This window comes from Lytechinus pictus, chromosome 15 (genome assembly GCF_037042905.1).
Source record: "Lytechinus pictus isolate F3 Inbred chromosome 15, Lp3.0, whole genome shotgun sequence".
In the NCBI taxonomy this organism is placed as follows: domain Eukaryota; kingdom Metazoa; phylum Echinodermata; class Echinoidea; order Temnopleuroida; family Toxopneustidae; genus Lytechinus; species Lytechinus pictus.
The window spans coordinates 21,832,323-21,843,051 of NC_087259.1; the positions used below are offsets into that span (position 1 = coordinate 21,832,323).

Here is a 10,729-nt window from a genome sequence, read left to right on the forward strand (position 1 = left end):
GTGCGCCAAATTGACGCCTGTTACCATGGTTAGATACGCTATTTTATTCATGAGTCCACTGTTTGAAGTGTGGACTCATGAATAAAAACAGTGGACTCATGAATAAAATAGCGTAGCTAACCATGGTAACAAGCGTCAATTCGGTGCACAGTGACAAAAGCGCGCATCAGCATTGGACATTTTTTTTATACACGCGCCAGATACGCACTACATTAAGCGTTATTTATACAGGAAATCTGCATAAACCATGGACTCAACCGTGGGTTTTCAAAACCACCTTTGTGAATTCAGGCCATTATGTCCCAAGTATAATCATAATTGATACAGAAATAAAGAAATGAGAGGAGTTGAACAAAAAACATTTTTGTAACAGACCAACAAACAGACCAACAGAGCAATAAACCAATAGACTTTCCAGGAAAAGTGATCACTGCCAGGTCTCTGCCGAACTTCGTTCAGGCGAGATAAAAGCTGTACTATAACCTTACCTGCCCAGCCAAGTATGTTCTCAGCTCTGGTGACTGTGCATTGTCTAGTATAGATCCAGGAAGTGCAATAGACAAAGTCCATGGCCTGCCTGATATCGATTGAGAGGGGAAAAAAAAAAATTAAAAAAATGGATTGTCTCTAAATTATTTCCTGACAAGAGCCTGGTTTAGCAGTATTTGATTAGAAATCAAGTTTTTCCATGAAGTATCTTATAATTAAACATCAACAGACTTTACTTGCTTTCAACCCATTAGATGCAAGCATGGCCATATGCAGATTTTTTTTCCTTGAGGGCAAGATGGATCAAAATTCAAAAGAAATTAGATAACGAGGAAGCAAAGCAACCAAGCTTTTCAAGTGGATGCTTTTGCATTTGCTATGAAAGTGAAATTGAAGGATTTTGTACACACTTATGGTGAGTTTTGCAAGAAAAATTCTGTATAAAAATGTAAATTTTCATAATACTACCCCTTTGCCCCCCTCCACACTACATACGGCCATGGATGCATGGAAGGATTCAAATGCTTGTGTCTCGCTGTAAAAATCACTATTTTTTTCATAAAAGCTTCTTAAATGCCTGAATATTAGCAAATTTTCTCACAGACATGATCTTTATTACAATAATCCCACTCACAACGGTCCAAAGGAAATATTTATGAAAAGGTCAACCCTTATCCGCTCCCCCTCTCCTAACCTATTGGGTTTAGATCTACAAGGTCCACAAGCATTCGGTCCACTTCTCAGATACTTAAATACCATCTAGGCTAAACCCATTTGGTCAACTATAATAAATTTGGTCTAACTGCTGATTGGTCTACAAAACACTTGGTATAACTCTCATTGGCCCGTATTCTGAAAATCAGGTTTAACCTAAACTCAGGTTTAAAGTTGTGGTTAAGTATGGAAAGCCAATTGTTACATAAATCACTAACAGTAGAGATATCATATTTCAGCTCATTTGGCTTTCAAATCATTGATAATTGTCTAGGAAGTATAAATAGATGATTGTCTTCACCATCGATGAATCAGGAAAGAGCACAGTAAACATAAGAAACATACAACTTAATAAAAAATTGACACTTTTGGCTTCCCATAATTTTAGCACAGAGTTAGATCATGGTCTAAGTTAAACCTGACTTAAGAATACGGGCCATTAAGTCCAATACCCAGTCAGTCTAATTTCCACTTTGTCTTATTATAATTCACTTGGTCAAATGAAAATTTGGTTCATAAATAGTTCATCTAACCATATTAGACCAAGTGGTATTAGACCAAGTGGCTATTAGATGAAACAGGTAATGCATTAACAAAAAATTGAATTCTTACAAAATTGTAAATAGGCTAAATGGCAATTAGAGTATTATATCAAATGGTTATAGATAAACTAGGATTAGACCATGTGAGACGAGACCACATGGAAAGTATATGAAGCAGGAAGACGAATCAGAGAGCTACCTAATTTCATATACACCTACCAGCCTTAGCTGTAAGAAATAGTAGTAAGTGAAAAAGAACACAGAATAATTTTCCTGACATCAACTCACAATTTGCTCCATTAAACTATAAGCACTATGCAAAATTTCCTTAGTGTTGCAATTTTGGCATAGGACTGTACAGAAAATAGGTGAAAGCTATGCTGTAACAACCAGAAATGATAATCAAATTCGAGAAGTAATATTATCCCTAGGTATGTGAACATTGTTCGTTATTGACAATAATTCACGAGGGGGATGCTGCATGTATAGGCCTACACCATTGAAGCTGGTGATATGGTAAATACCTTAAAGGAGAATGAAACTCTTGGAGCAAGTTAGCTTTTGTGAAAGCAGAAAAATCAAAGAATAAGATCAACAAAACTTTGAGTAAAATAGGACTAGCAATAAAAGAGTTATGAGCATTTGAATGTCGAGATCACTAATGCTATGGAGATCCTCCTATTGGCAATGCGACCAAGATCTGTGATGTCACACACGTACAACTCTCCCATTCGGACACTGAAAATATACCCCAAAACATCTCTTTTTGCTCATTCTAATCATATGACAAACGATTCATCAATGATATAATGTTGTGAAACCTCTGTACTTGTCATCTCATAAAGAAAACACCTAACCTTGTGATAGACTCTATAAAAGTGAGAATATAAGTGAAATAAGTACTAAAGTAATGAGGGAGTTGTACGTGTGTGATATCACAGATCTTGGTCGCATTGCCGATGGGAGGATCTACATGGCACTAGTGATCTCAATATTCAAATGCTCATAACTTTCTTATTATTCATTCAATCTTCCTCAAACTTTCAACAATATGTTTCTTTGATTTTTCTCTTTGATATGGATTCAGCTAGTTTCAAGGGTTTCATTCTCCTTTAACAGGGTTTGAATGAAATCAGAGGCCACAGAACCATGGCATTGGCTCCCTTATTGATCGGCCTCATTGGCCTACAGATATGTGCTATATCTTGGATTTGAATTTAAATAAATTGTATTACCAATATTTTCCCAATGGTTTTCTGTGAAGGCTCCCATGCTTCTGGGCAACAGTAATGAATTTATTTTTACTTTCCTCTTTTCTTCTTTTCTGTCATTTTACTTGTTTATATATTCAGTTATTGATATTGTGTTTTTGTACTTACGGTGTACGATTTGTATTTTTTTTATGGCTGAATAAATAAATATAATAATTCTAATAATAATAAAGAAAAGTTGCCTTGCAATAAATACAATGAAATCGAAGGCCTGCTCAACTATCTCACAGCCCTATTTCTATCTAACCTTGATTATCTTCTTCCTTTCCATTAGATGAGAAGTCTTTCTTTTCCCGTATTTGTTGTTCAGCTAGTCGGATCAATCTCTCTTCCCGCTTCTTCTTCTTCCGTTCTTTGACTATATGTCAATAAGGATGTAAACAAGATCTAGTGATTATTTAGAACTGAATATAACAATAGCCAACAAATAACATTATTGCAGTTCACTTGAGCAATTTATTTGTAATCCTTAGAATTTACACATTTTCATTCAATCAATTTCCCTGAAATACAGGTTACCCCATGTAATTAATGTGTCAAAGGACCATCTACATGTACAGATAATAATTAAAGGGGTAAATTGCGTATGTGCTTTTAATCACATGATCTTGTCTTCAAAAATGTGTTGACTTCTGTGACAATTCGACTTATAGAAGGTTGACTGATGAAGTCTTATTTGATAAATATATATTTATCACCTGTTCACTTTCTCTCCCCCATTGGATTATTTTCCCCTGTTGTAGTAAAAAATACTATAGTTTTGCGATCTGACAATAACTGTTATCTTGGTCTCATCAAAATTTGCTCAGGTAGCAGGGTGTAATATTAGCGTAATTAATCTGTTTTATTTGTTATCTTTTAAACGTTGGTAAACACATATGGAAGCTGAAATTGAATACTTTAATCTTGCACATGGCATATGACTATATTCAGATGCATCTACAACATGAAGAGGGAACACAAGGGTTACAAAAATGACTGCTTTGCTAGTTTAGTTTGTAATAAGCCTAAAAGGGAGAACCACCTGGCACTTCCAGTCCCTAATATCTATATATTACATTTTTGTAGCATGTGATGATCTTTTGACATGGATTTTTGAGCTTTACCTTGACAATATACAATATGCTTTAATAGTTAATAGGGTCGTGCAGCTTCTATTTTAGAAAATATTTACTAAATTTCTTTCAATACATACCTTCCTTCTTCCAGTTGTTCTGTTCCAGTGCCTACAATGAAAACAGATTTAAGAATTATCTTTACAGGCCGGGGCGAACAGCCAGGCATTTTTAATCTCGAGCCCTAGCAACTGACCGGCCGATGAAAACAGTGCACTAGCGACCCGTACAGCAACGCTGCGTTTTGACATGCCTACAATGCATAATACACAAACATCAGATTTCATAATTTGTGCTGAACTTCGTGATAATTGAGTATACTATTACTAATTTCGTTATCTATAAGTTTATAAATCTTTCTGAAATTTTCAGTGCCATTTCTGACATTATTTCATTGTGTTTCTTAGACTTTGTTTTCAGCGCCCTAAGGTCAGTGTTGTCGTTGTTAAGTGGATGTGACGTCACCATGCCCCCGCCTAAACAAAAAGAATTGATCTAATTTGCATCACCTTTAATACACATAGGCTTACAACAGGGCCCCGTAACACAAAGCTTAGCGATGAATAGAAAATATGAAAGAACACTTCTGATTGGTTCCTGGTCAGTATTTTGAGCTAAATGCGCGTGTAACATTAATTTTAACTGGTCAGTAGATTAAGCGATTGTTCGCAAATCTTTGTGTTACGGAGCAGGGGCCGCGGAAGCGGGGGGGCAGCAACGCATAATGTCACATCAAGAGCGTCCAACGCATAATGTCGTAACTTTTCTAATGCATAATGTCACATGTCGCAACGCATAACGTCATATGTCGCAATGCATAATGTTACAGCGGTATTTGCTTCAGGACGCGAGTTACAGATAAGATATGAAATATGTTTGACTCAGTATTTTGTTCCAGCTCATTCACCTTATTTTTTTAAAAGCAGTGGCGTTACAGACTGGGGGGGGGGGGTAGGGGGTAGTCTACCGTGTCTTTCCCGGTGTAGGAGAGGAAGAAACATTCACATTTCCCGCATCACAACCTAACTATCACTTTCAGAATTTGTCTAGCATTTGATGTCTTAGCATGAATTTTGGATACGGGATTACAGGAAGGTTCAAGAAACAAAGAAATTCAATTTTTTTTCAGTTGTTTTTTACGGCTTCGTGCCGTCTCTCATGTGGTGATATGAAAAGCAAACAGGGGGGTAAAATGAATAGCGCCAGCTTAAGTTGCACAACGCATGCGATATGCAAGCTCTCACTCTCGCTCGGTTGTGACAAAATATTACCGAGTATGCTTGGCGTCTGTTTGAACTTAGCCAGGGAACTTCGGTGCTTTGAAGCAATGACTTAAGAATTAAGTCGGAATTATTGTCATGAAGATAGGTGCGTTTGTTAATCAAACTTTTAATAAAAGTTTGATTATGGACAATATTTGATTAAGATCGTAATAATCGCTTCCCATTACCCGCGGCTCATACCCCTCTAAGCGACATTGCCCTAAGCGGCTTCGGCCGGCCACTCGATGTGTTGTGAACTGGCAGATGTCTACGGAACATGTTCGGAAGGGGTTACGACGGGCTGCTAATTATTATTTTCTTGAGTCTTTCTCTGGCCTTGTCATCATAACAGACATCAAATATCATGTTAGCTATAGATATAAAATAAACCAAAACCGATTTCCCTGTGAATAACCTTCGTTCAGGGGGGAATGGACTTGGGTTTTTTTTCAGACCGAGTCTGGCTCAGACCTATCACCGTGGATAAACCGCACCCCCGACTTTTGCTTCTATCCCGCCGAGAAAAAGGTGCGGTTAATAGACCGTTACTTACGGTATCCCCTCACACAATCAAAACAACATTCCAACACGCGCCCACCATCACCATCATAACTGTTCATATATTTATTAATTGATAGACCACTTATTTCAATCTTATTAATCGTTGTATCACTAGAGAATATGGACAGCAGCCCCATAAAAGGTTTAATTCTACATCTGGTCTCGAAGTGTCTCATATTTCGTCTGTCCAAATCTGGTCACCCTAGATGTATCCCCTATCCCCCTGAATTTACGCCCGTGAAATCCACACTTGCATACACATGGTCAGAGACGAGATTAGAATGGAGAAATTTTGTTAAAATACACATACTGTCATGACTGTATAGCCGATTTCAATATGCGTTATTTCACCAAACAAAAGCATGGAACATCGAATAAAACAGGTAGAATCGGCCATCCCACAGGAGTTATGACACTAGGGTACTCACTTTTTCTCAACTGAATAAAATCATTTTTTAAAGGGGTTGTCAAACTTGTTGTGAAAGAATATATAGATATCTTTATATACTGTCCCAAAACAACATTGACCCAAACACCCTCACACACGTCTTGAACAAGGTGGTTCACTAACCACGAGTCTGGCCTGATTTCACGATCAATAGAATGTGCAATATGACATTTGGCCCCTAGATGACCTTTGACCCCATCATTCTCATGAACACACATGTGGCATTACCCAGGGGGGGGGGGGGCACTCAGTATATAATGCATAGTGGGTATGTGCCGCGGAGGGGACCCCCACTTTTACACTCAAATTTCCGTTCCAAGGCATAGCATTGTTATCTTATTGAGAAACAGAACAAAGACAGCCGCTCCAAAGCATAGCATTTTCTTCTTATCGAGAAAAAAAGAAAAGAAATCTGTTCCAAAGCTTCGCATATTTTTTGTTACGCCGTTCCGGCTTCATTGATCTGCTACAATGAGCTGCAATTTTGGTAAAAAAGCGACCGCAGAGCGCTGTCCGACCATCGCCTCTGCCAAGCGCACCCAGCGCCCATGCCGCCGGGCTAGCTACATGCACGTATGCCCGTTCCATAGGGATCGATGCATACGCACTCACACGCAGGCAACCCGTTCCAATCCAAGGACCCCCGTTTTCACAAACATTTGTGGTTCCGAAGCCCGTTTCAGGGACCCTCCTTTTTACAATAAGCCCCCGTTTTTTGTCTCGCCCGCGACATACATGTTTACCTACCACTTTTTTGGTCGAGTACCCCCCCAGCATTACCTATTGTACCACGTGTTATCATGTTTATGCAGAAATATAAATGAAATGAGAGCAATTTGAACGAAAATTTACCTTATGACCCTTACATGACCTTTGACGCCATCATCCGCATGGACACACATGTGGTATTACCCAAAGGTCATATGTACCAATTGTGAACATAACTGATGCAGAAAAAAAATATACGAGAGCAAATTGAACCAAAACTTGACCTTTTACTCTTAGATGACCTTTGACCCATTTTCAACCAACACTTCTTCTTCTTCTTCTTCTGGAAACAGTACAGTCCACCGTCTGGTGTATTGTCGTACTTATGTGGTATTTATTACCCAATGATCCTTTGGACTAATAGTGTGATCAAAATTGATGCACAAATAAAGAAAAGAGAGCAAGTTGAACAAAAACTTCGGAAAGGGATGAACATGACCTCATATGACCTATCGACCCCTAGATGACCTCTGACCTCATCATTCTCATGGGGTCACATTTGATATTACCCAAGGATCACATGTACAAGTATGAACATAATTCATGCACAAATAAAGAAATGAGAGCAGCTTGAACAAAAACTTTTTTTTAACAGACTACTGGACTAACAGGAAAAGTGCATACTATCAGTTGTTGTGTGTCCGGACGATCAATTTTAGAAAGTGTCATCAATTTTTAGTACAAAATGTTAGGAAATATTATAGAGAACAAAATAGAAGATGATTACAACTATTGAATTCATATTTTTAGTGTAATCCAAAGACAAAAAGAAGGTCTACTTCAAAAATATTAAGTGTCCGGACACCCGACCCTCCATCCTACATTTCCTACTAGGTCTCTGCCGAACTTCATTCAGGCGAGACACAGATGTTCCGATGAAACAAAATACTGAATAAAATCATGTCTTTTCTGTAACTCGAGTCCTGAAGCAAATACCGCTGTGACTGAGTGTCACTGGACACTGCATTGCGAGTCTGTGTGATTAGGCGTTGCGACGTGTGACCAGACGTCCCGTATTTCCCGGGATCGTCCCATATTTTGCTCCTTTGTCCCGACATACCCTTCCCGGGACACCTATTTGTCCTGTATTTCAGAATATTGAACAAAATATAATTAATACATATAATATAAAAGTGAAGAATTTTCATCAAATATCTAACAGATGACTAAGCAGAGACAACAATAAAATCGAGTACTGTAAACTTTTGCAAAGTTCTGCGGTGATTTTCTTGCTACCCAATACATTGCAAACGAATAGATCTCTAGTTATATTTTTTTTTGATCTACACACAAACACACCCACGCGCGAAGTCAGAACGTACTCGGAGCAGACTCTCAATGGTGCAGACAATCTCACATGATAAACAGTTTTCCACCAAAATAATCACAAAATCGGTGGGAAATTTTCATAATTATATTATGGATTCTCAGATTACTGATTTGGTGGTGTAATCGAAGAAGCAAGTTTTTGAGTTTTCATAACTAGATCTATAGTTGTTTCAGCTTTCGTTTTGAGTCTTGTTGTGACCAGCAAGAACTTGTAATGGGATGAGAGATGCCTGTGTGTGATGCGGCGATGTTTCATCTAATTTTGAAGTTTGACAATGTTTCACTTTGAAATTTTACTCATTTCTAAAACATTTTAGTTGTTTCCAATCTTTAATTGAAGTTTGAACTTTTTTTCCTTTTCTTTCCTTTTTCTTCCATTTCTATCCTTCTTTCTTCATCCTTTCCTTCGTGCTTGCCCTTTTTTGTTCCATCTATCTTTATTTCCAATCGTTCCTATATAGCTTTCTTTCCTGATCCTTCTGTTCATTTTTCTTTCTTTCCTTCCTTTTAAAATTTCCTTCCTTCATTCTCTCTTTACTTAAACTTTTCTTTGCTTCCTTCTCCCTTCCTCTCCTTTTTGTTCTTTCTCTCCATTATTTTCTTTTTTCATTCTCTCCTATTTTCATTCCTTCCTCCCTCTCTTTAATCCTTTCCTTCCTTCTAATTTTTTTCCCTTATTTTTTCTTTCCCTTCCTTCTTTCCTCCCTTCATGTTTTTATTTCTTTGTTTCTTTCAAAGAATGAAGGAAACATTTTCTTTCCTTCATTCACTCTTTCTTTCTTCTGCCTTTCTTTCTTTTTTGCTTTCTCTCCTTTATTTTTTCTTTCACACATCTTCCCTTCCTTTCTTTCTTTATTAATTTCAAAGAATGATGGAAACCCTTTTTCTTTCTTGTATTCTTTCTTATATCCTTCTTTTACTCTAACTTTCTTTTATATTTTCCTTAAAGGAGAATGAAACTCTTGGAGCAAGTTAGCTTTTGTGAAAGCAGAAAAATCAAAGAATAAGATCAACAAAAGTTTGAGTAAAATAGGACTAGCAATAGAAGAGTTATGAGCATTTGAATATCGAGATCACTAATGCTATGGAGATCCTCCCATTGGCAATGCGACCAAGATCTATGATGTCACAGATGAACAACTCTCCCCTTTTGGACACTGAAATTATACCCCAAAACATCTCTTTTTGCTCATTCTAATCATATGACAAATGATTCATCAATGATATAATGTTGTGAAACCTCTGTACTTTTCCTCTCATAAAGAGAACACCTCACCTTGTGATAGACTCAATAAAAGTGAGAATATAAGTGAAATAAGTACTAAAGTAATGAGGGAGTTATACGTGTGTGACATCACAGATCTTGGTCGCATTGCCAATAGGAGGATCTACATGGCATTAGTGATCTCGACATTCAAATGCTCATAACTTTCTTATTATTCATTCAATCTTCCTCAAACTTTCAACAATATGTTTCTTTGATTTTTCTCTTTGATATGGATTCAGCTGGTTTCAAGGGTTTTATTCTCCTTTAATTTTCTTTACTTCATTTCCCCCTTCATTGTCTTTCTTTCCTCAATTCTTTCTCTTGATCCTTCATTCTTTCGTTCACTCTCCCTTCCTTTTCTTTATATTTTTTTACAAGTCTAACATGGTGTAGCATTCTTTGTTGATTTTTTTTTAGACCTGGCTCGGTTGATCCGCTCGTGTAGCTGTAGTGTGCTTTGTTGATTGCCCGTAATCCGTATTTCAATTTGTAAAATCTGGTCACCCTGGTCCTGCGTGTGACGTTATGCGTTAGAAAAGTTACAACATTATGCGTTGGACGCTCTTGGCATCATTTCGCAAGCCCCACCTAGACTAGATCTATTATACTCTACAAACGCAGTTCAAGCGAATCCAACACAAAACTGTGATATCCCCATTGCAATTATCTGCATTGTAATTGCGTGCACTTATGCCCGTAAATCATGGCTAACCCAGGGAGCTCCCGCCCGCGATTCGGAGCTCTCTGGGTTAGTAAATCATGGCTAAATAGAAACTTAGCCTGTGTGTGTTAGCCAAATTTTACCTGGGTATTCCTTGTCTTTGAGTCGCACATAATGAGCCCTTCCTGGTAGCAAACGCGTCCTCCCTTTATTTAATGGGACCAAAAGAGGTTATCATCAATCAATCAACCAGTTTGAAGTCCTCGATTTTTTTGCTGTTTTTCGCTCCTCAGCTCCGCTTG

At 37.7% G+C, this 10,729-nt stretch overlaps 1 protein-coding gene across 1 annotated transcript; it reads right to left on the reverse strand.

Moving 5' to 3' along the window:
* Positions 1–388: 388 nt before the first annotated feature.
* Positions 389–10,690, reverse strand: LOC129277157 (putative methyltransferase C9orf114 homolog). The gene is made up of 4 exons (XM_064110347.1): positions 10,571–10,690; positions 4,212–4,242; positions 3,264–3,374; positions 389–577 (listed from the first exon to the last, which is right to left on the reverse strand). The coding sequence occupies exons 1-4, from the start codon at positions 10,598–10,600 to the stop codon at positions 477–479; spliced, it is 273 nt and encodes a 90-aa protein (XP_063966417.1). The 5' UTR covers positions 10,601–10,690; the 3' UTR covers positions 389–476.
* Between the last annotated feature and the right edge of the window lie 39 nt (positions 10,691–10,729).

What these genes read in the sequence shown, in the direction of transcription:
- LOC129277157 (XM_064110347.1), bottom strand. Translation starts at nt 10,600, where the DNA reads ATGTGCGACTCAAAGACAAGGAATACCCAG. An exon ending in GAACAACTGGAAGAAGGAAG is followed by an intron (nt 3,375 to 4,211) that starts GTATGTATTGAA and finishes ATTGACATATAG; the next exon opens with TCAAAGAACGGAAGAAGAAG. An exon ending in AAAGGAAGAAGATAATCAAG is followed by an intron (nt 578 to 3,263) that starts GTTAGATAGAAA and finishes AATCGATATCAG; the next exon opens with GCAGGCCATGGACTTTGTCT.